At 36.4% G+C, this 24,462-nt stretch overlaps 1 protein-coding gene across 17 annotated transcripts in view; it reads left to right on the plus strand.

Annotated features, from left to right (window-relative positions):
* Positions 1-24,462, plus strand: part of DST (dystonin) — a 284,727-nt gene that overhangs the window by 134,374 nt on the left and 125,891 nt on the right. For 15 of the 17 annotated variants that reach the window (XM_033513007.1, XM_015620980.2, XM_015620978.2 and 12 more), the window contains 26 exons: positions 3,587-3,699; positions 3,835-3,941; positions 4,462-4,581; positions 4,903-4,998; positions 5,078-5,205; positions 8,094-8,187; positions 8,505-8,659; positions 9,507-9,969; positions 10,057-10,185; positions 10,388-10,465; positions 10,573-10,734; positions 10,829-10,933; positions 12,617-12,712; positions 13,981-14,106; positions 14,461-14,613; positions 14,867-15,021; positions 15,192-15,318; positions 15,780-15,963; positions 16,915-17,072; positions 17,397-17,575; positions 17,786-17,924; positions 18,736-18,929; positions 21,262-21,424; positions 22,107-22,190; positions 22,278-22,385; positions 23,116-23,214. In XM_033513007.1, the coding sequence (XP_033368898.1) occupies positions 3,587-3,699; positions 3,835-3,941; positions 4,462-4,581; positions 4,903-4,998; positions 5,078-5,205; positions 8,094-8,187; positions 8,505-8,659; positions 9,507-9,969; positions 10,057-10,185; positions 10,388-10,465; positions 10,573-10,734; positions 10,829-10,933; positions 12,617-12,712; positions 13,981-14,106; positions 14,461-14,613; positions 14,867-15,021; positions 15,192-15,318; positions 15,780-15,963; positions 16,915-17,072; positions 17,397-17,575; positions 17,786-17,924; positions 18,736-18,929; positions 21,262-21,424; positions 22,107-22,190; positions 22,278-22,385; positions 23,116-23,214 (3,715 nt within the window). Of the gene's footprint in view, positions 1-3,586; positions 3,700-3,834; positions 3,942-4,461; positions 4,582-4,902; positions 4,999-5,077; positions 5,206-7,803; positions 7,971-8,093; positions 8,188-8,504; positions 8,660-9,506; positions 9,970-10,056; positions 10,186-10,387; positions 10,466-10,572; positions 10,735-10,828; positions 10,934-12,616; positions 12,713-13,980; positions 14,107-14,460; positions 14,614-14,866; positions 15,022-15,191; positions 15,319-15,779; positions 15,964-16,914; positions 17,073-17,396; positions 17,576-17,785; positions 17,925-18,735; positions 18,930-21,261; positions 21,425-22,106; positions 22,191-22,277; positions 22,386-23,115; positions 23,215-24,462 lie in introns of those variants that run through there. The other 2 variants (XM_015620985.2, XM_015620987.1) reach the window with 1 other exon arrangement.

The following is a 24,462-nucleotide window of genomic DNA, read 5'->3' on the forward strand; positions in this document are numbered from 1 at the left end:
AAATCTCCTTCAAATATAATATTTTATTTTAACAGGCAAATATTATAATTGCTACTATGGATCTTAAACTCCTGTGCTAGGTATTAAGTTCTGGCAGTGAGAAAATCCACATGTACCTAATGTTATTTATTATGCAAAACTCTGATTTCAAGGAGTCTTTGCAGACCAGAAATATGTGCTGTTATTCAGATATTGTTCACTGCCTTCTCTTTGTGTTACCAGGTATTGTTTTCTTGAATTTTGTCAGATTCCTAATTCATGTGGTATTAATTACACTCTTTTTCCCCTTCACTTCTGATACAAATTGTATCTAATTTCTGACACCCACACTAAGATCTCAAATGGCAGGCACCAGTTTTTTAATAAATTAAATGATTAATGGCTCTCAATGTGGAAGCCAAACCCTTGACTTAGGTGTGGCTGCAGCAGAAGCATCTTCTTTGCATGGAATGTTCCAACTCGACTGGTGTTTGGGATCTTTATGTGTGTTTTCATGGCAAGGCCCCAGCCCTCTGAAAAATCTCCCACAATGACTCACAATATTATGACAGAAGGTAGAGTCATTGTATGTTACTTAAAGGGCGTTTAGTTTAATTTGTTCTTGATTATGCATAAAACTACTTAATAATGCTATGCAAATTGATATAAAATGTATTTATAATACATTACAAATAGCTTCTACAGAAGTCATATATTTGCTCTGTAGCCTTAAAAAAAATGGAAATGTTTGCCATGATGGACAGTGCTTTTAAATCTAGGGCTTGCTTCAGCTACGACAATTAAATAAATATGTATTAGAGGACACTCATCACAACTGCAATTTCAACAGCTATTTTGAATTAGTGGACAGGTATCTGCAAGCTTACAGCATGTAAAAATGGCATTTATTTCTGTCTGAAACTGCAATATTTCCCACTATTAAACAAAAGGAACAGTATGGCAATCAGTGATTTCCTGAGCCATGTTTTTTTGGGATGCACTTTTCTCAGGCTAAAAAAATTCTTTTACCGAGCCCTGGGAGGTAAACTCCTTTTCCTGTGGCTTTGCAATACATCCCTCTATTACTTGTGAAGACGATAGGGTGATCTGCAGAGGGGGAGGCCCCAAGCCCCTGGCAGCATGATCTTGCTGTGGCTCCTGCCAGGTGCTTTTGCATTCAAGTGATAATACCTGTCTTTTCCCTTTGATAAACCATCAGTGGACTTCTCTCAGTCAGCTGTGGAGCCTTCTGTCTACTTTGAAAAACCCAAGACATGCACTATCAATATAGACATGAATGCCATCTTCTGTAGTATTTTCTTGTAGACCAAGAATTTAGATAAATATGGACCACTTAATCTAGGTCAATATACTATGTGCTAATTGTATAATTAACTGAAAATGGCAGTATTCATTGCAATTTTTCCTTGTTCTTAAGGGAAACTGTAATATAATCCAATGCTGGTAGGAATTGCAGGGATGGGAAAATATGTTTAAAAGGTGGAGAGGCATCTCACAAATGATCCCCTCGCAGAACTCTTCTTCAGCTGGGTGGTGAAGCCACAGCACTCATGTAGAATGATTTATTTTGCAAGAGCAGTTGTTTTTCTTGATTTTGTTTTCTGTATCGCAACGTTACCTCTTCTTCAATTAAATTAAAGCTTTATTATAAGGAGATTATTGTGTCAGTGTCTCTGCAGCTTGCAGCTTGTTTTCTGGGAATAGTCAAGGCTTTTACAACATGTCCTTTCATGTTCTGAGAGTTGGCAATCAAACAGGCAGTGCAAGTAATTATTCTTGGGACATTTTTTATCAAACGTGAAACAAATGTAAAGAAGGCAGGAGGAAAAAATAACCCAAGCAGCAGTGTTATGCTTAAAAAAACCTGATTCTCTTGTTAAAACTGCTGTTAAAGCAATCTTTGTCATACCATCTCCATTATTGTGGCTGAAACAGGAGATGGGGGTGCTCAGTTTTCTTTTCTAGTATTGTCTTTTATTTTTCATGGCTTTTCTGTGCTGCTGAGAGCAACGGCTGATATTGGTTTCATTGCATTGTTTTCACTGCACTGAAATTCAGAGCAGAACAGCATGAGCTTAATCATGCTCCCACTAAGCATACTGGAAGTGGAAAGTCCCACTGCCTTAGGAGGATTATATTGCACCGCTTACATTTTGTATTATTAAATGTTCTTTTCAGGGCATAATGGGTGCAGTGTTATTATCTGTCTTGTAGACTTGTCTTCAAAAGAGCACAAGGAACTGAGTGATTCTAAATGGCTGAAAAGAAATAGATTTCTATTTACAGTGCCCTTGTAATTAGTTCAAAGACAAGAGTGTACTGAGTGTCTGAATGTTAATACCATTTTATCAAGGGAATTTGGGGTGCTGCCAAATGAAATAATAACATTAATTTTGAGCAGTAGTATTTAACAGTTTTATTTCTATCTGTTGCAATTATTTAAAACTTCTACTTGGTAAAACTAAGATAATAGTTTCTCTAGAAACAAAAATGAGAAAATTTAAGAATTGAGTTGTTAGCTGAAAGTTGTATGCCAAATATTTTTTCTTTTGGTGTTTTGTTTTAGGTTTTTGGGGTTTTTTTTCATGGTGTGTCTGGTTTTCAGTAGTTTAGGAGTTCAGTAGCAAAGGTTTCAGACCCTTGTGGCTCTAGTTGACTTCAATGAGATGAGCTTTTGCTCAGCGTGTTTGAAAATCCCTTGTTTCTTTTTGGTGGGTGGCTGTGAGAATTCCAAGTACAGAAAGAAGCAAGGGGTAACACACTGAGAATCACAAGATCTAAAACTCAGCTCCTACATAGCAAACTTAAAGGACAATATTAGTTTGGAAGTTTTACATTAATTTAAAACATTGAAGTAGTATATATATAGTAGTACATATAGTAGTATATGAAGTGGTACAGGATTGATAACAGGATAATACTTACGTGCCTTAAAAATATTTATAAGCAAGATTGGCTTAAGACAGTTATTCCATTAAAGCAAGCATATAGTGGCTGGAAATGGATTTAACAGCAGGATGAAGGTGTGGAAGTTTAGGTGCATGGGGCTGAGAGTTACCTATAAGAGAACAGGCACCAATATATCTGAAAGCCTGGCTTCAGTGTGTTTGAAAGCTCATCCTTAAAGCTCATCCAAAAAGATTAAAGTGATGTTTTTATGACTAAACTGTTACTCTGTGGCTTCTGACACATGCTGAAGAATTTGATGCAGAATGACTGAAAACTTGTGAAAGCTGTAGAAAGTTACTCCCTCCTGTAAAAGAGAAAAGTGAATTTAATCCCCTCAAGGGCAGCAAAAAGGACAAGGTTTTGTAATACAATGTCGATGCACATGAATAAATATGTATAAGAAAATGGAAGTGTATATAAGGGATGGTTGGAAACCAGCTTGTACATGAAGAACTGAATGTTGTAGTTTTCTGCTGCTTGTGTTTCTCAGCAGTGTTCACCTGATTTTAGTGAAATCCTTCTATAACAAAAATGCTGTTGCTGTGTCTGTCCATACTCATGGCTTGATTTACCAGTACAGCAGTAATTTAAAACTGATAAAGAATTGTGATCAAGTGTTTCTGTTTTTATTTTACAGGCCGGACCTGATAGACATGAATACCGTTGCTGTTCAAAGCAACCTTGCAAATTTAGAACATGCTTTTTTTGTAGCAGAAAAACTTGGTGTTGCCAGACTTTTGGATCCTGAAGGTAAGAGAGCTACCTTGGCTTTTGTTGCAAAACTCCCAGCACTAAAATAAAGTCCAATCTGTCTGCAGGTTGTAGCATATTTGTGGGCATTCTTACAACTATGTGATAAAGCACTGTTCTGTCTTGCTCTTTTAGATGTTGATGTTTCCTCACCTGATGAGAAGTCAGTAATAACTTATGTGTCATCACTTTATGATGCATTTCCCAAAGTACCAGAAGGTGGTGAAGGCATCAGTGCAAATGTAAGTAGGAGAACAACATTTGTGCAGTGTGTGAACTACATCAATAAAATACTGAATTTCAGATCCAAAATATTAGCTAGATCTTCCCTAGGACTGCTGTCACACTTTTCTTTGGCATGGTTTTTCTATGGTGGGATTTTAAAGTCTTAGCCATTTCATGTTGTGGACATGAAAATATTTGTGCAATGAGCTTAACTGAAAATAACGTGCCTGAAGGTGGAGAAAGATTGAGTCAAAGTTCTTACTTTTCAATTGTGATTGTATAAATTTTGCCTTTCTGATTCTTATCAGTTTGAAATTTATTAATCTCAAAAATATTTTGTTTTCAGTAGAATTATTTGGGGTCAAAACTGAAGACTGAAATAATTTGGATCTGATCTTTAAATAAATATTGCCTCAGAATTGCAGGATTTCAATATCCATTTTCTATGAGTGAAAAGATTTCAGTCTTCAAAGCTGAAGCAGAAATGAGCTCTTGATGATTTTCATCTCTTCTGTAATCTGGGTTTTGCTTTGGCAGGATGTTGAAGTCAAATGGGTTGAATATCAGAATATGGTGAACTACCTCATGCAGTGGATCAGACACCATGTCACGATAATGTCTGACAGAACATTTCCCAACAATCCCGTGGAATTGAAGGTGAGGTGTGGTGGCTTAGACTCCTTGTTGAGAATACACTTTATCTTACTGACTCAAAGCATACTTGAACAAATTACATGCTTGTTGATTTATACAATCAAGTCAACTGTAGAACTCCTTAACCTTTTCAAAGTATAATCAATACATTGCTAGCATATGAACAATCAAAAGCCAATCGTTACCTTGTCACTGAGTGTTTTTTGTAGAACTCTAGTTGAACAGTATATAGGTAAGCTTGTGAAGAATATTAGAAGAGGGTTTAGAAATTAAGGTTATATTCACTCTAAATAAAACTTGATGTTGTTTTTCACATTTCTCTAGGCACTTTATAATCAATATTTGCAGTTTAAAGAAACAGAAATTCCACCGAAGGAGACAGATAAATCAAAAATTAAACACCTATATAAACTGCTAGAGGTAAGTCTTAACATTCATTGAAATGTATAACAGTTCCTTTTCTGTGGCTTAAAATAACAAGTACATATGAATTTTTAAGGTCTGGATAGAATTTGGACGCATCAAACTTTCTCAAGGCTACCATCCAAATGATATAGAAAAAGAATGGGGAAAGCTGATTATTGCCATGCTGGAAAGAGAGAAGACCCTTCGGCCTGAAGTGGAGAGGTATGCTAGTGAATACTTGACAGGCTTTGTTAATATATTTTCTGTTGTTTTAACCCATATTGAAATTTGTAAATATCTTCTTCTATGACAATGTCCATATAATTTTTCTAGATCAAATATTTCTGTCTTTGTTCAAAGTCTGAAGTTCTCTATCTGCCTAAAGGCAGGTCCAGACAAAAACAACTTTGGTTGGCTCAGATGATTGTGATGAGCGGCATCTGTGCCTCAGATCATCAAAACACTTATACACATATATAACCACCTTCTTTAGTCAAAGCTGGATTTGTATCACTTCACTGTCTCATTTCAACTTGATTTCATGTAAGGACCATCCTCATCCTTTACATGAAATGTGTATTTTTCTTGGTGCACACGTTGTGGGCTAACATCTTGTGTAGAGGTTGTTTAAAACATTAGTGGTACTTGAGAGCACACCAAGTGTTTATATGTGGAAAGGCACAGTAGCTTTCCATGACAGCTGCCCGTGGGACACTTCCATGCATTACTGATGATGTGCTAAGCATGATTAAAATCTTGATGCAGTATGAGAGCATTTTTAAATGGTATGTCTTTTTAAGTTCTGTGGGAGACACAGGTGCTATCCATTCATTAATTAAAAAAAACCTGTTAAAGTTAAATGATTTTTGAGGCTTCTACATGTGGGTAGATACAGACACATGGATCTGGATTCATTTTTCTTGACTTTATGCATCCAAAGGAAACATCTAAGATCTGAATTACTTTCTAGAGAATCTTGTTGCTGACTTTCTGGTGACAACAGGGTGACCTGTCTCTCTGGTTTAGGTACCTGAAACTAGGTGTGAGGAATCCAGACCATTGTATAAGAAGTCCTCAGCAAGAGAGATTTTAGTCAGGGGGCAAAGACAGTCAGAGTTGATTAAACATGTGTTATGCTTGCAAGAGCAAGAGCATGAATGAAATGGCAAATTCAGTAGGAGGTGCTGATTCATAGCACCCTACTGTGGAACAAGTTCCTATAGAGGAATACAAAGTTGTCCGCACAATACTGAGTTTTCCCTCTTATCCAGAGCAGAAAACTGGAAAGCAGCAGCAGAAATACAGCCTGCTTGCTAGGTCTTGTAGGTTAATCTGTCCCAACCTGCCAAAAGCAAAGTGTCTGACTTCACCAATAGAAATTCTGTCCATACTTGCAGGAAGCTGAATTATCTTTGTTGAGAATGTGTATAAATGACATTAGTTTATTTCTGTTTTATTCATATGGTCTGAGCACAGATAAACAAACATGAACATAAATTCCTTCCCATACTTCAGGAAGGGTAAACACGCTTAAAGTGACAGCCCATATGGTGATAGTCACTGCATGTAATGGTCACTGTGAAATGAGACAAAATGTCATTAAGTGATTCTGGCTTAGCCACCAAGATGTGCACACAAGAACATATCCATGTTTGTTGCACTGGTTACCAGTGCATCTTGTCATTATGAGGTGGTGATACAGTTGCTGGAGTGAAATTTGATTGTGGCAAAAATGTGACTTCAACCAATACTGAAACCTGGTGAGTAATAAAACTTCGCCTGCAAGTCTATTGAATTGAAAATCTTTGAGATGTCTCAAAGTATCAACACAAACAAATGTGTGGCCAGATTGGTGTATGAGATCAAAATTAATATGGTGTCAATGAGGAGAGTGCCAAAATGAGCTTTAGTTTGAAAAACTAGCAGAGTTTGGCATTGCTGCAGGGGTGTGTCTGTGCCTTTGCTGAGCTCTGCTGCATAAACAGTCACCTTGTGGGATGGGTGTGGTTGTTCAGGAATCCTAAAAGCAGGGGGTGAAATACTGAAAAAATTTCCTCAGACCAAATTCTGAGTTAAAAAGTAAGCTTAAAAGCAGTGATCAGATTTTTATTACTTATTTTCTGGTCAAAGCAGCTAGAAGCAATTGGCTTGTTGCTGAATGTGGAAGATGATGAGGTGAAATTTTCGGGAGGACAGTGTAGTGGGACAGGGCAGTTAGTGAAGTTGTGTGCTTGGACAGTGCAGAAATGGCGGTAGGTTGATGGTGTATAGGTGTCTCAGAATATGTTGTAATGAGCTGATTAACCCTGAAACTCTCCCAGTTTTACTGTGCAGTTTTATTTGAAGGAAAAAGAGTCAGCCCAGCCTGGAGGTTATTTGTACTCCACTGTCGAGTATGGATTTCTCCCTTCATTCCTTTCTGAAACTTTCCATTGAAGAGTCTGAGAGACACTGCAAAGAGTTCTTTTAGTTCTTACTTGAGTTATTTAGTGACACTTCAATAAAATATTTGGTGTGTCTGTTTCCTAGAGACGCCCCATTGTTGCTGCCTAGTCTGTACTTGCAAAGCTTTAATGCAAGGTAGGGAAGCCAAAAGCAAGGTAGCGTACATAGCCCCAGGTAAAATCCTTTGAAGAGCTGGCAAAATATTAATTGCTGGGTTTTAAATGTGCATAGTGAAGCCTATATAAAGGAGGAGTCTAGGTGTTTCAAAAGCCAGTAGTGGAATTTCATCCCTAGAAGCTGTACATTTTGCAGGAGTTTTATCTTCATTTTCCAGCAAATGCAAACAGCCAGAAGAACTGTGCTCTGGATGTAAAAATGAATAGCAGTAGTTACAGCTATCATAGCAGTGATTCGCTGTTTAGTAACAGCACTAGTACTCGAACCAGCATTGACTCTAATGAGAATTTCCTTTCTGTTAATTGTGGTCCCACGCTGATTAAATCTTGTATAAGCTTTGGTAATGGAACCTTAGAAGGGAACAGGTAACTTGACATATGCATTTGTGCTTTGTGTAAGATGCTGTTGATTCGTTTGTTTTTAAAGTCATGCAACATGATTGTAAATATAAATTACCTATTTTTCTGAAATGCTTTGGCATCACCTAGGTTGGAAATGCTGCAGCAAATTGCGAACAGAATTCAGCGAGACAGCCGGAGCTGTGAGGACAAACTGATACTTGCCCGGAATGCTCTGCAGTCTGTAAGTCAGTCAGTGATTTTACTTGTCTGCATTTATAAATTTAAAGGAGTTAAATGGCAAAAATTTCTTCAGGGTTTGTGAGGGCAACCTTAATAGCTGCTACTTTTATTTTTACTATACTGTTAAGGTAGCATTTCTTCAAGAAAATGCCACAAGTTGCCTAGAGTGTGTTCCATTTATTTTTGTTCTGTTGTTAATTAAATGCTTCACAATTGCTTCAAGATAAGAATATGTTGTTTAAAAAAAAAAGGAATTCTTAGAGCTGATATCTCTTCAGTTTTAGCTGCAAGGCTTATGACTTTCTCTTATTTACTAAGGACACCAAGCGATTGGAGTCAGGGCTCCAGTTCCAACATGAAGCAGAGATAGCTGGGTATCTTCTTGAATCTGAGAATCTTCTCCGCCAGCAAGTGATTGATGCCCAAATTCTTATTGATGGAAAATACTATCAAGCAGACCAGCTTGTTCAAAGGTACTTTACAGTATGTTTATGTGAATAAATAAATGTCCCAAATATGGATTCCTATTATGGACAAAATTTTCAGTTCTTTATAACTATGCATAAACTTGGTCTGTCACTGGACAACCATTTGGGTGATATTTATCAGAAATTCTGGTGCATGCATTGCTCACAAATGTTTACAACAACAGAAACTATTTGTACTTATTTATGAAAATTAAGTCAATCCCTGAACATGACTTAATGTTTGCTAGATATCTGTGTGTAAAGATGTTAGCTTGTGTGTAAAGGTTGTTAACTTTTATTGCATGTGAAATATATTTAGAATTTACTAGCTTTGATTTTTTTAAATGGAGGTGAGATTTCTGGTGACAGCTGTAATAAGTGGGGTAACATTAGGTTATGTGTGGCACTGTGTACAGTGTTGGCAGAAAGAAGCATTTAAACTGCATAATTCTATTTTATGAAGAAGTGGTTCCAAAGTTTTTTTTTGGATTTATCCTTGGGACTGATTGAGATAAAATGCATAACTCCTTGGCAGTGAACTGCAGGTGTTTGATCTACTGCAACATGTAGTGTCTTGTAAGATTTCTGGTTTGCTGATTGTTCCCTGGAATCGTGTATAGTGCATGTTAGCGCCCATAACATTTTTTAGTCTTTGCCTGATTTCTGCATTTATTATCTGTATAGAACTGTAAGCTGTATTCCCTGTACTTTCTGATAAAAATACTTGCTTATTAATTAATTGCAACTAAAGTGTAAGAGAAAATGTGAGCTCATACTGCTATTCAATTGATCACAATAAACCTTAATCATAAGCATTCATTGTTAATTTTTTTTTAAAATTCTAATTTAATAGAGTTGCAAAGCTTCGTGATGACCTGATGGCCATACGGACGGAATGTTCTTCTGTGTACAACAAGGGGCATGCACTGACCACAGAGCAGACAAAGCTGATGATATCAGGAATAACCGAAAGCTTAAACTCAGGATTTACAACAAACCTAACACCTGAATTAAATGCTGCAATGACACAAGGTTTAACACCTACTTTGACTTCTTCCAGTTTGACACCTGGCCTTTCATCAGGTCTGGCTTCCAGACTGACACCAACCATCACTCCCGCTTACCCATCAGGCATCCCACCACGGTTAATTCAGAGCTACGTGACAGGAGTAGACAGTGGGACTCTGCAAACACTCAAACTGACGCAAATTAGAAAACCTCGTATGAAATCAGCTTTTGTGGATCAGAATTTGACAGAAGAAGAGGTGAACATGAAGTTTGTCCAGGACCTGTTGAGCTGGGTAGAAGAAATGCAGGTAGTGTTTTTTGCAGAAACAGTCCACTTTTAATGATTAAGTTTACTTTTTATAGATCATGGCTAATCTTTTCTTCCTGTTTGTAAGGTTCAACTTGATCGAGCAGAATGGGGTTCAGATTTGCCAAGTGTTGAAAGCCATTTAGAAAATCACAAAAATGTCCACAAAGCTATTGAGGAATTTGAATCCAGCCTTAAAGAAGCCAAGATCAGTGAGGTACTGAACCATGTTCTTTATTTCTTTGATTACTTTCTTACTGGGTGACCCATAAACTAATGTTGAATTTTAGAACTGTGTTTGGGTTTCACAGTCTTACCTTTATTTCTGACTCTACATGACTTATGATGAAATCAGAAGATCTAATGGCTTAACATGTCTAACCTTTTTATTCTCTTTTGATCTGGTATACCAAATATAGATCCAAATGACTGCCCCTCTTAAACTCAGTTATGCAGAAAAACTGCACAAACTGGAGAGTCAATATTCAAAACTCTTGGTAAGTCAACAATACATCTTCCGTGTTCAGCTTTTCAATGTGCATAATTTCTGATAAGGAATGAGCTTTAAATTCTTATTATTTTAAATCTTTTCCTTTTAATAAAGAACACATCAAGAAACCAGGAAAGACATCTAGATACTCTTCACAATTTTGTGTCTCGTGCTACTAGAGAGTTGATATGGCTGAATGAAAAAGAAGAGGAAGAGGTTGCATATGACTGGAGTGAAAGAAACCCCAATATAACAAGAAAGAAGGAATACCATGCAGTATGTATTTCTAATATATTCCAGAGGGAATTATTAAGTGATCTTTAATTATTAGAGAGAGTTCTAAGACTTTTTTCTTTTTGTCCGAAAAAAGGAATTAATGAGAGAACTTGATGAAAAAGAAGAAGTTATTAAATCAGTACAAGAAATAGCTGAGCAATTGCTTCTTGAAAACCACCCAGCCAGGCTAACCATTGAGGTAAGTTAGTTAAACCAGCACCAAAACAGGAAAAAGTTTTGGAATTTAAGAGCTGAATTTTGAGGGAAAAAAAGGGGAAAAAGAAGGCTAACTTAGAGAAAATGAAATAATATTCTAAATAAAAGGGGCCTTTTGAAATTTCCTCTTCAGCATCTCTGTTGTATTTATCTTCCAGTTTCCAAAATGTAGAAATGCTTTTATAACTGGTTACACCTTGGATTGCTTAGATGAAATCTCCTTAAACTCTAAAACTAATTGGTCTGTACAGATGTTTCTGGTCATGCAACTTCTAGAGCTGTTGATACAAATTGCATTGACAGACTGAGGGCACAGAACACTCCTTATGGTGTTTCTTTCCTGTTGGATTGCAAGAAACTTCACTAAGAGCTTTTGTTGTCACTTACTGCATGTGCAGGTTCCTATTACAATTTAGGGTTGGTTTCATAACTTACTTGTCAGTGAATTATGAAACTTGTTTGGATGTTAAAAATCTTGACCAGATGATGATTTACTTTAGGCTTGAATCTAGCTGTGTTATTTATGTAAACAATTTACAGAAAAATTTATTGTAGCTGTTGTAGGGTCATAACAGGGTTTTCAAAAGAAAATGCAAAACACTTTTCCTTGTGGACCTTCAAGGAAAGAGTAGATACAGACAGTGGGTGGTAAAGACTGAAGCAATAATTTAGAAGAATCGTAGAAGAATGAAAAAAGTCAGAGGGAATGTGTTTTTATTATTCTTCTGGAAACACTGAAGAAAACCTCTCCCTTCCTTCTCATGACATCTACTTTGAATAATAAATGACTTTTTATGTAATGTGGGCAATTCTATTCTTTAAAAGTATAGGCTGATCTAATGGGTTCTTACTGGTGTGGTGTATAAATGCACTGAGGATGCCTGTTATGAAACCAGGCCATCGCAGTCATGGTGACTCGGCAGGTTATGCCATCTCCAGTGATGCTATATTGGGATATTTATAAAAAATATCCTTTAAAAAAACATTCTTTTCTACAGAACAATATATGTATTAATGCATCAATTTGAAATTCCTGGAAGACGATGGAAAAACTGTTTAGAATTGGGAATGACAGGAGTGGAAACCCCGAGATAGGGGCTGATTTCCCAAGGGCAGGAGCTCCCCCTGCTGACAGGCCTGGGGCCGCGTTTTCTACTTGTATTCAGTGCTGCGTTATGAGTTTTTAACTGTGTATTCAATGCTGTGTTACGAGTTTTTAACTGTGTATTCACAGAGTTAAAACTGTGTTCAGTGCTGCATTAATATACGAGCTGTACCCGGCAAGAGTCCCTCTGTTTTGGCTGAGTAAATAGGCACACGGAATTGCAGATGAGCTTAGGCTGGAGGAACCTCAGGAGCTGAGCTCCCAGCAAGAGCTGAAGTACTACCAGGGATTTGTTTGGCCAAATTCTGACCAGGCCAGAGGATGATGATTTCACAGTCCCTCTGGGCAAGTTTTGTTATGTTTGACTATGTTGTAGCGACAGGGTTTCTTTCTCTCATCCAATTGGAATTTTTCTTGCTGTAGCTTAGTTTTCCAGGGTGAGATGGTCAGGTTTTAGCTGTCTGTGTTTGCTGCATTACCTTTGTGTTTACTAAATTCTTTAAAGGTGTGCAAGTTTTAGTTTTCATTTCCATTTGTAAATTGTATTTCCCTTCCTTAAAGGCCTATAGAGCTGCAATGCAGACACAATGGAGCTGGATTCTTCAGCTCTGCCACTGTGTTGAACAACATTTGAGAGAAAATGCTGCATATTTTGAGGTAAGGAAGTAAATTAATCAGAATATGAAATATTTTAAGTTTTGTGCATAGTTCCACTAGAAGCTGTAGTTGTTCTCTTACAGTATTTGTAGAATTGACATTTGTCTTGTACAACTACTAGATGGTAAAACATACTCCCACAGAGTTGCTACACCTCTATTTCTTCACTACAGTTATGTTAGTTCACAGCAGATGAAAATCTGGCCTGAGATTTTTTTCAGTGCTGCAGCTGCAAGGAGAGACTTTGAGAATGAAACCTTGTTCTCTTCCATGTCGTGCACAGCTGCTGTCAGTGGAGCTTCTGTGGATGATGTAGAGTGGAGGGTGGTTAGTGATGGCCATGGGAGAGCATATTCTAGGCAGTTATTGCAGGATTACTCAAAGCAAAATGGAATGTGCAGCATTAGTAATGAACGGAGAATAACAGAGAACACCCTGACAGCAGACATGTGCCATGAAACACCTGTCTGATTATCTCATTGTCACCCATTCACATACTCAGTAAATGATGAAGTTACTTGCATGAGCATGATAGAGGAGTTTTTTTGTTGGTTTTGTTTGTTTGTTTTTAAATCTACTAGTTTAAAATATTTAAATTATAGGGATGAATCCTTAATGTCTTCTGGTTTGTGTGGTTGAAGAGAAAGTTAGGTGATGAATGGGTGAGATGTCTTTGGACTGAGAAGGGTGTGAACCCAAAGTCAGGAAAGGGACACTGGAGAAGACAAAGCAATTTGAACTCCTTGTGACAGGGGGAAGAAATTGGAATTCTGGATTTAAGAAATGGAGCTTAAGGGAGAGAATGGGATTACTCTTCCCAGTCGTGCCTAAGCAGGACCCAAATGTGGCAGCTCATTTCTCTTCCTGCACAGAATGTTTGCCCCAGCTGTGCTGCCTGGATTTTGCAGCTAGTTTCTATAGTTTGTAGGCTTTGTCTGTGCTTTCCATATGAAAGTAATTGTAATTCCAAGGAAAGCAAGATTGGCTTAATAAAATTTTTTCATTGCAGGAATGGTTGTTAACTGTAGGTTCAATAGCTGCAGAATTAATTTTGCATGTAGCTCGTACTGAGAATAACTGGTGCTAACAGTGTGTGCCTTTTTGAAGAGTACATTTAGACATGAGATCATGAGTAGTTGAGTGTGATGCAGTGGTCACTTCCAAAGAGAAAAAGTCATTTTAAAAGACAATACTTGAGAACTTCAGTGTAGCTGATTCTGTATTTTTTAGGTTGTTTAAAAATAACCCAGATAATTATTTCGTCCTAGTTTTTCAGCGATGCCAAAGAAGCCATGGAATATTTGAAGAATTTAAAAGATACCATATACCGAAAATACAGTTGTGATAGATCAAGTGGTCTTCATAGGCTGGAAGACCTTGTCCAGGAGTCTATGGTAAGATCCTGTTAACAGGCATTACAATAGAAAAAGAAACGTGTAGGTTATGGTGGGATATAAAATGTCTTAAGATTATTCTTTTAAAGGGAAGGAAAAATGCTGATTTTTCAGAATGTCTAAATAAATTACTCTTTTTCATAACTTTAAAATACGGTTTTATATATTTATATTTACAATACCAGATGTGGGAAGACGGTGGCTTCAAAAAGATAATTTATTTTTGTAAAATGTGTTACTTTTAGGAAACACAGTAGAAGGAGTCAGGGGAAAGAAAAAAGCATAACAGGATCAAAGAGGCAGTACTGTATTCTGGACATCTCTTTTGACGTATTCTTTTCTTAACTGTTCTAGGAAGAAAAAGAACAACTCTTGCAGTATAAGAGCACAGTAGCAGGCCTTGTGGGAAGAGCAAAGGCAATAATTCAGCTGAAGCCAAGGAACCCTGACTGTGTACTCAAAACATCCATTCCAATTAAAGCCATCTGTGACTATAGACAAATTGAGGTTAGAAAGTAAAATTTCTTCAAACCAATTACAGATGTAAGAATTCAGCTAAAGTTTCATTAATTACCGCGTTCCTGGAGAAAGCTGGGCTGTAAATTTCTTCCACCCTAGTAAACAAGAGCAAATCCTTTGGTTAGAACATTGGTTTTGTTGTTCTGTTGCTTATTTGTTGACAGCATTTGTAGAAGTGCTTTGTACAATTATTTTGTAATGCTTGGCTCATCAAATTATTCTGCTTTTCTGTTAATACTAGATAACTATTTACAAAGATGATGAGTGTGTATTAGCAAACAACTCCCATCGTGCTAAATGGAAAGTCATTAGTCCAAGTGGTAATGAGGCCATGGTTCCATCTGTATGCTTTACAGTTCCTCCACCAAACAAAGAAGCAATAGATACGGCCAACAGGTAAGGACAAAGTAAAACTACCTATATTCTATTAAAATCTGCTTACATGAAGCTTAGGTTTAAGGAGTATCTCACAGTTTTTGTTGGTTTGGGGTTTTTTTTGTTTTTATTTCTTCTTTTTCTGTTTTAATATGTTACCCTGATCTGAAGTTGGAATTTTTTTGTTTCAGGATTGAGCAGCAATTTCAGAATGTCCTGGCCCTTTGGCATGAGTCACATGTAAACATGAAGAGTGTGGTGTCCTGGCATTACCTGACAAATGAAATTGAAGCTGTTCGAGCTGGCAATGTTGCCTCAGTAAGTGTTATGATTAAGAAGGGCTCTTAAGCATTTACTAGGAAGTTATAGGATGATTAAACTGTGTGCAATCACAGAGTGTTGCTTTGCAATACTGAAAATTACATGTTCCTGCCTAATTTATCACTGTTACTGTTGGAAAGAAGAATCTGAGATATTTCTTGAAGTGTCCCTATTTGTCCTTGCTATTGTTTGCTGCTGCATGGTGTTAGATGGCAGAAATGAAATCTGATGTAGGGTTGGCTTAACAGAGGCCATTCCTGATGCGAAAGACTGAAAAGGATTTTATGTTAAGTGTAAATTATCAGATGTCAAGTGGACTCCAGCTAAGGAACAGTGAGCTTTCAGAACCTCAGTTCTTTGACATTACCTTCTTACTAATTGATCAGTATTGCTTTTTGATAAACTGTGTGAGTGATGCACCATTGCTGAGTGTGTTTTTGGTCTATAATCTGTTGCAGATAAAGACAATGCTGCCAGGTGAACATCAGCAGGTTCTAAGCAATTTACAGTCCCGCTTTGATGATTTTGTGGAAGACAGCCGGGAGTCCAAAATCTTTACAAGCTCCGATACGGCACATCTGGAAAGGGAGGTTAATGTTTGCAAGCAATACTATCAAGAGCTTCTCAAGTCTGCAGAAAGAGGTAAAACTTAGCTTAGAAGAGCAGAAAGATACCCTTGTGAGATAGATTTTGTTCTTCATCTTGAGATCTTTTTATCATGGTGATATTATTGCAGTTTGTGTTCTTTTTAACAGTCATTTTGATGATGTGTGCAATTGCATTGTATAGAAGCTCTTAATTTTTCTTACACCTTGTATACATTAAGCTATATAAAAATATTGATGTGTTACATAACATCTAAATGCTACAAAAATTTTTACACCTAAGAATTTATGATGTGCATTACAGCTCACTGCGTAGTCCTGCTTTCCTTCTTTTGGAATGCTGGAAAAACAGCTTGTTAACTTTATTGAATTTGTAACATAATGTCCTAGGGTGTCCCAAACCAGGGCACAGTATTAGAACTTTTTTCACCCTCTTAAGACAAGGAAAATGTCATAGCTATTTTCCTAGCTCCACAGGATGCCTGTAGTTACTGCTCTCTTAACTCTAATTAACACTGTATTAATACAGTGAGAACAGAAAGCTTAAAATTTCTATTTTGATTCACTGTTGAGTGGTTGATGACTTAAAGAAATACAGTAGTTCAAAGCTGATTACTTCATTAGCAAAGTTCACTAAACTTCAGGAAAGATGTGGTGCCCTGAAAGGCATCTGAAAGAGGATTTATGTCCCTGATACCACGAATTAAATGAATCAGTCACTGAATTTAGCAATGTCACCATAGAGGTAATGCCTGTGCAGAATGATCACAGATAGTAATTTTTCATGTATGAGGAGATGATTTAATAAAAACAAAAAATCAAGAGTTTCTAAGATTTTCCTTATAACCAAAATTTCAATGGAAACTGATGGCATTTTGGCCAGTCAGGAAAAGGCCTGTAGAGCAGTGACTTGATAAAGTGTAAGAAGTTATGGTGAAAATGACACGATGGCTTTGCTGGCTAACATGTGCCTTAATTCTTTCAACAGAGGAGCAGGAAGAATCTATTTACAATCTGTACATCTCTGAAGTCAGAAATATCAGACTTCGGCTGGAGAGCTGTGAGGAGAGGTTAATACGGCAGATCCGGACGCCAATGGAAAGGGACGATGTACATGAAAATGTGCTTAGGATTTCAGAGCAAGAGGTGAGCCTTTGAGGAAGTCTGTTTTACCTAGGAAAGGTTTTATTTGAAAAGCAAATATACCCCGACTTTTGAGTGTAAGCCAGGAAGGTTTGCAGTATGCCTTGAAAAGAGGAGTCAAATATTTAGCTTGTGTTTGTGAGCAAAAAGATGCTGATCAGTGGCAACTCCGTTAGTTTCCCTATTACACATACATTTCTCTTCCATTTTTTTCAACGTTGTCATCATCAAAGAAACAAAGGAGGGCAGACCTGTACTCATAATAATATATAGAGTATATATCAGGTTGATGTAGGATGAAGCACTATCAGTCTCCTCATTTTACAGAAACTGAAGAAAGAACTGGATCGACTAAAGGATGACTTGGGAGTCATCACAGATAAATGCGAAGAGTTTTTCAGTCAAGCTGCTGGTTCACCTTCAGTCCCTACTCTGCGCTCTGAACTCAATGTTGTTATACAAAACATGAACCAAGTTTACTCCATGTCTTCCATTTTCATAGATAAGTACGTACTAGACTGTCTTCCATCACATGTTTTAGTTTACAGTTTTGTCTTAAATTAAAACTATTAGTATGAATAATACTGATCAAAGAAAAGGGAGTTAACATTTTAACAGTGTATAAAGGGGTACCCTGTGACATGAAAAGGCTGAAAAACACAAATCTGTTGAGTGTTGGTATTGATGGTTCAGTTAACAGGGGGTCTGTTTTTCAGATTAAAAACGATAAATTTGGTGCTGACGAACACCCAGACAGCAGAATCATTAGTAAAACACTATGAAACTAAGTTATGTGAAGAAGAGGCAGTAACGGCTGACAAAAACAATATTGAAAATCTGATGGGTACATTAAAGGTAAGAGCTGGCTGGTGCCTTTTCATGGGCAAATCAGAAAAATAAGACAAAAACTATCTTTCTTGTAGCATCTGATTTTGTTATGCTACACTCCATAGTGTATCATACATTGGCTTGTGTATTTAGTTTTAGGTGGTATTAGGATTGACATTTCAGAAAATAATGGCACTTTTGGAGCATTAGGATTTGGATAGGTTGAAAGCATGTTCCTACTGCTGCAAAATGTGTTGAGCTATCTGAACTTGCAAAAGTGACACTTGTTAATGCTGCAGTAAGATTTTCTTTGCTCTTTAGAAGGTAGCATATACTTTAGGGTAATATAAACATATGTTATGCAAATTTGAACACAGTAACATTCTTGCTACTGCTTCAGTGTACTAAGCAGGGTTTCTTAGGAAGTTTGGCAGGTATCTTTGAGAAATGGAAAGATTGAAGTTTAGCATATTTTGTTTGCTGTACATAACATAACTCATTTTAATATTACAAATTATGAGTAGTGTTTTTTTGCTAGATAGAATGATTGGCATCTGCCTAATAATTTCTTTGAAAGCTGTAGTTTATAAGGTGTGTTCATTTGATGTCTGTGTTTTGATCTATGTGTTGTGGGGATTGCTGTTACTTAGAATTACTTTGGACTTTATTGCTTCAGACCCATTCTGGTGCCACTCAAGTATTTTAGCAAGCAGAAATCAAATATTAATTGAAACATTTTTATTGATTCATTTATACAGCATACTCATGTATAATACTAATTTATAAAATAGTGTCTTAATTTTGGCAGTTATTTACAACTTCTTTTATCACCTACTAGCAATGGAGATCTGAAGTAGATGAGAAAAGACAAACATTCCATGCCTTAGAGGATGAACTGCAGAAGGCAAAGATGATCAGTGATCAGATGTTTAAAATGCACAAGGAACGTGATCTTGACTTTGACTGGCATAAAGAAAAAGTTGATCAATTGGCTGAGAGGTGGCAAAATGTTCATTCTCAAATTGAAAATAGGTTTGTATGACTTTATTATAATCAGTTAATGTTTTATACTGTTTTTGGTTTTTTTTTTATTTTTGAGGAAAAACAATCAGAAATTAATGTCTAAACAGGTCTGAATAGTTTTCTGAACTTTTTTGGAATGTGCTGGGATGAAGACCTTTATTGTGCTGTTGATAACATTGTCTTACTTTTCCACTGGAAATATCTGTGACTGTTAAGTTCCAAAAGATGAACAAGATACAGAAACTTGCTACTTACCAATACACAGTGTAGATAAATTGTCTTTTTTCTTTAAAAAAACAAAAAACAAACCTGCAGAAATGGCTGGCAGTCCTATGGAAATACCATCTGTTTCTCCACATAATTAGTTCTGATGGGCCAAATTGATGAGCTGATTCATCAGTTATTATTGGATTCACATTAATTTGCTTTTAATTACTCAAGTGTTAAGTCTGGAAGTTCTTAGCTTCCATTGACTTCTGTGATAATTTTTGGTACAATCACTTTTTGGTAAAGTGCCTTTTATTTTTTTAAATATCCAGTAGAGATAGTGCTCTAAATTCAGCCCTTTACTGTCAGGTTGATAGTGAAAAATGTTGCTCAGCTACACATGCCTATGCAGATGTGCAGATACAGCTGAACACACCTACCTGTATTTCTGAAGGAGATGTCCATACATCCTAGCATCCGTGGCATTCCTGGAAATGCTTTTCTCTTCAGTCTCTACAGTCCTGTTTCCTGTACGGAAAGGAAGTAGAAATGTAGAGGATGAAGGAAAAAGTATGGGCAAGGGTTGAGGAATTGTGTACTGTGCAGTCTGAACTTATTTCCTTTGAAATGTACTTTAGTTTGTCCTTACAGATAGCCTGAAAAAGAACATTGAAGATAGTGCTGTTGATATAAAAGTTCACACAACTACCTGTCACATTTTTGTCCTCCTTCTCTAAGGGGTGAATATACAATTCAGGTGCAATATTGAAGTTATTCCCTCGTAATTAACTAATTGAGTTGTGTCTGTCTAACATTGCTGGAAGTTAAAAAGAAGATGGGGAAAAGGTCACTCATTTAAAGCTGGCTGCAGAATAGCTAGCTTAAGTTCCACCTCTTATTTTTCATCAGTTGTTAGTGAGACATAATTTAAGTAGTTTTATGAGGTATCGAAGTGTTCTTATTTCTTCAAGCATGAACCGCATGCTCTCCTCCCAGGACTGTATCCTGAACAGAATATGCTGAAAAATGACTGCTAATACATAGTGGCTTCTGGTGTAAATAGGACAGATTGTGGTAACTGCAGTACAGAGCTGTAAACAAGCTGCTTTCTGCAAATATTATCTCTGCTTCTTCCTACCAACTTGACACTGATAATCATTATACAAAATGTATTTACAAATATTGGCTGCAGTTATCATGATCCTTTCTCTTTTTCATGGTTATTAGCTTTAAAACATGCTTAAGTATGAAACCTGAGCAAAAAAAAAAATTCCTTTGCTTGCTTTTTTAATCTCCTTTTGGCATCTTAAGAACAACAACACTAGAGCAATTCAAAGTATTCATTCCAAGCTGAACTGTAAAAGGTTATTTAATTCTGTTTATTCTCCAGTGTTGAGTGGTCACTTATGTGATCTTTTATGTAGAATCATAGAATATCCTAAGTTGGATGGAACCACAAGGATCATCAAGTCTAACTCCTGGCTCTGCAAAGAGCAGCCACCAAAATCACACCATGGTAACAAGTATAAGGATCATGAAAGAAAAATTGTCAGTATCTCCCTCAGTATGGAAGTGACTTTAAAGAAATACACAGAATTCTCTTTTTGCATCAAAAACATGATTTAAAATTAGATGTGCATGTTCAATTACTCTTGCACATTAGCATATTTTCAGTCTTTAGTTTTAGTGTAACTCCTGCTGTTTTGTGGACATGTAGAGTATGGTGAACCACTACTTGACTCCATCATGACACACTCCTCAATTCATAGATTACATTTTAAATATTCCCACTTGTAACAGAGTGGTAGCAGAGGTCTCCCTCTTTCTTGGGGTTTTCTTGTGGAGTTTCAAGCAGTTGAACACACTAACGAGGGATGTATGGAGTTTCTTGTGTAGTAGGATCTCTTCTGGATGTCCTTTATGACAAATGGAAAGAGTTTGTCAAGCTGGGAGCCCTAGTATTTGAGGAAATGAATTTGCTGTTTAATTAGTGTCACTTTAGTATGTTTATACCATGAACTGTAACAGAGCCAAGGCATTTGAAGCCTTTGAAGCTGTATTTGCCTTAGTGTTGTATTTTTTGTCTTTAATAATCATCTTCTCCCCTTTGATTTGTCTTCTAAAATAAAATCAGGTTGCGTGACTTAGAAGGTATTAATAAATCTCTGAAGTATTATAAAGATACTTACAATTCTTTGGACACTTGGATTCAACAAGTGGAAGATACTCAGCGAAAGATTCAAGAAATACATCCTGAGAACAGCAAAGCATTGGCTAAGCAATTGAACCAACATAAGGTATGAAAGGGATGTCATTGTGGCAAACCACTGCAGTAAGCTCTAACCGAAGAATTACAATATCAGTGGTATCAACCTTGTTTATTAATATGAGGGGCTTATATCCATCAGCCCTTACTGTAAAACTCCAAATAACCACCAGATTTTATGATTTTGTGTCAACAGTGCAGCCATGAATAAATCATCCAGTGACTATTGTCACTGTGTTATAGACCAGATTGTTTGGTCCTCAAGTGTACAAGAACATCAAAACCTTAAAACTTCTGGACTCACTTCACCACATAATTTCATATTCAGTGCTGCTTTTTTTTTAATTTATGGATGTAGAAATATTTTTATGGAACCATAGCTAAACTCAACATCTTTCTCCTGCAAGAAGGAAATGCTGTATGAATAGACAGGATAATAAATTATATTCATGAAATGATACATTCCTGATTTTAAGTTCATTCCCCAACTATTAACCTGGCTTTTTCACTACTTCTGTACTGTAAATCTCATAAAGCTGAGGATGTAGGCTTGAGCATAATTACTTGTATACATATAGATAAGATCATATTAGATAAAGTAGATGTTAATGAACCATCTATTTGTGTTAAAAAATATTAGACAAAGTAGAAATGTTAATCATAATAGTAATAAAATAACTTTTAAGATGAAAACGTATATTCATATTTTCCAGATGCTGGTTTCTGAGATTGAAATGAAGCAAAGCAAAATAGATGAATGCCAGAAGTATTCAGAACAATACTCAGCTGCTGTGAAGGTAACAGTAACATTACACTTAATCTTATTTTTTTAGTGTCAGTATCATGTGTAATGTCAATGATTTTGTTTATTTTCTCTTTTACAGGACTATGAGTTGCAGACCATGACCTACAGAGCTATGGTTGACTCCCAGCAAAAATCTCCAGTAAAGCGCCGAAGAATGCAAAGCTCATCAGACTTCATTATTCAAGAGGTAACTGGTTTCTTATGGCAGGAAAAAGTGAGTTTTTGCTTAAAACAGAGTAAACACAAGAATTCAGCTTTGGATTTAATAATGGTTAAATATGGTAATCCAAGAAAGATTGGGTCTTTTCTCTCTAGATACACAAGTATTCTCTTGTTCCTTATGCTGCATTTTGGTAGCAAGATAGTATAATGCACCTGATTAAAAAAAGTCACCCAAATTATAAAAGGCTGTATGACAACTGTGCCTCAGTAAAACTGCTTAGAACTACCCCTGGACTGGATCTTGAGCACAGTAGACAAGAAGTTCATCTTGACCATAGTAAAACCTACCAGATCTAGACACTTTGATAGATTCTAAGGCAAATCAGCCTCCTTCAGATGAGAAAGATAAATCTGTCTCTCTGCAACCTGTTAGAGAGAAGAATAGTAACAAACATGGCTTGTTCCTCTTGAAGCCTTTTCATGCAGGGATAAGAATCATGAGACTGTGAAGTTAAAACATTGTCTTCTGTTTCTTCTTCTTGTGGAACTGCTCACAGATCCTTAGGGTTTTTTGTTCAAGTGCACCTTGTTGACAGCATTGAATTTTGGAATCAAAATTAGGACTTTGGATTCCACAATCATGATTTTGAAATCAAGATCAGGATAGGTTCTAGAGCAGTGTCTATATCACTTCTTTCAAGCTTAATGGGAGTGTTTGACCTCTATGACACCTATCCCCCCTTGTTTCTTTACAGTTCATGGATCTACGGACTCGGTACACTGCCTTAGTGACCTTGATGACCCAATACATTAAGTTTGCAGGTGATTCTTTGAAAAGACTGGAAGAAGAAGAGGTAGGTTATTCTCTGGCAGTCAACCAAGCAAAAAGAACATCTAGGCAACCAAAGAGAAATATAGCTGTTGAAATAATTCACAAAGTTACCAGCAAATGTGGAAAACTAAAATTCCTTATGAAGTGCACATAGTACAGGAATGTAGCAGTGTTAGCACTGTTATCATTCAGATAGGCAAAATCCTTTACCATTCATACATTTTACCAGTTCTTCCACCTAGAAAGATCATATGATTTATTGAATTCTGATGGACATGTAGTTTTAATTTAAATACTAATACTTATAGTTTTAATACCCTAGGGCTTGATCTTTTGGGTAAAAGCAGACATTAAGATGAAAGCAAACTCACTGTGTATACCCTATGTATATATATTTTTAGTATTCCATAGTATGCATTCTGATCCACTAAACAACCGGCAAGGAAGCACTTTCAACAGGGAGATGAAATGCCCTCTTAATTAATTTCTGAAGTTATTTCGATCTGTTCAGCTATTTTTTTCTTCTGCCTTTCTACTGTATTGATTCCTTGGAGTCAAACAGCATTTTATTTATGCTTAGAGTTGGATCTTATTAGCGAGAGTAGGTTATTGAAATTAGGCAGACAAATTTCTCAAAATACATGCTTGCTGCAGAGCAAACCTTCCAAATAATTGAGAGGAAAAAAACACCAGCCTTCTAAATTTTTCTCATTCTTTTGAAAGCTGTCTCTCAGAAAGAGATTATATAATCATTCTTTAAGGACTACATTGTTTTAGTATAAACAGTATGAATTGGATAAAATTGGAGAACACTACCATATGGATGTAAATTTTAATGTTAAAGAAAAAAAACCCAGTTCTTAAATGAATGTTTTATAATACCTGTGCTGATTTTGCTTTTATTGGCTTTTCTTGCTATTGAATACCTCTGAATCAACACTGACAGCATGTATCTTTGGGCATCATTAAGTGGTGGAGCAAACTGATGGAAATAGATAATATTTGTTGATAAGTAGCCATTATAACTGAGGATTTAGTATGACTAATAATGATAATGTCATCAAGGATAAAAAGTCAGAAGGAACAAGGATGAAGAAATCTGTGAATGTTGATAGACTTCACATTCTTCAAGAACAAGTGGAATCTTTCAAAATGCTCAGAGTTTCAATCTGCTCTGACTCTCCAGGAATACTTTTTTTTTTTAAATCAAGTACTCTTCATCTTCCTCCCTCCTCTACCCCCTGTCAGCCTTCTAAATCTTTGGTATCTT

This window comes from Parus major, chromosome 3 (assembly GCF_001522545.3).
Source record: "Parus major isolate Abel chromosome 3, Parus_major1.1, whole genome shotgun sequence".
NCBI lineage: Eukaryota > Metazoa > Chordata > Aves > Passeriformes > Paridae > Parus > Parus major.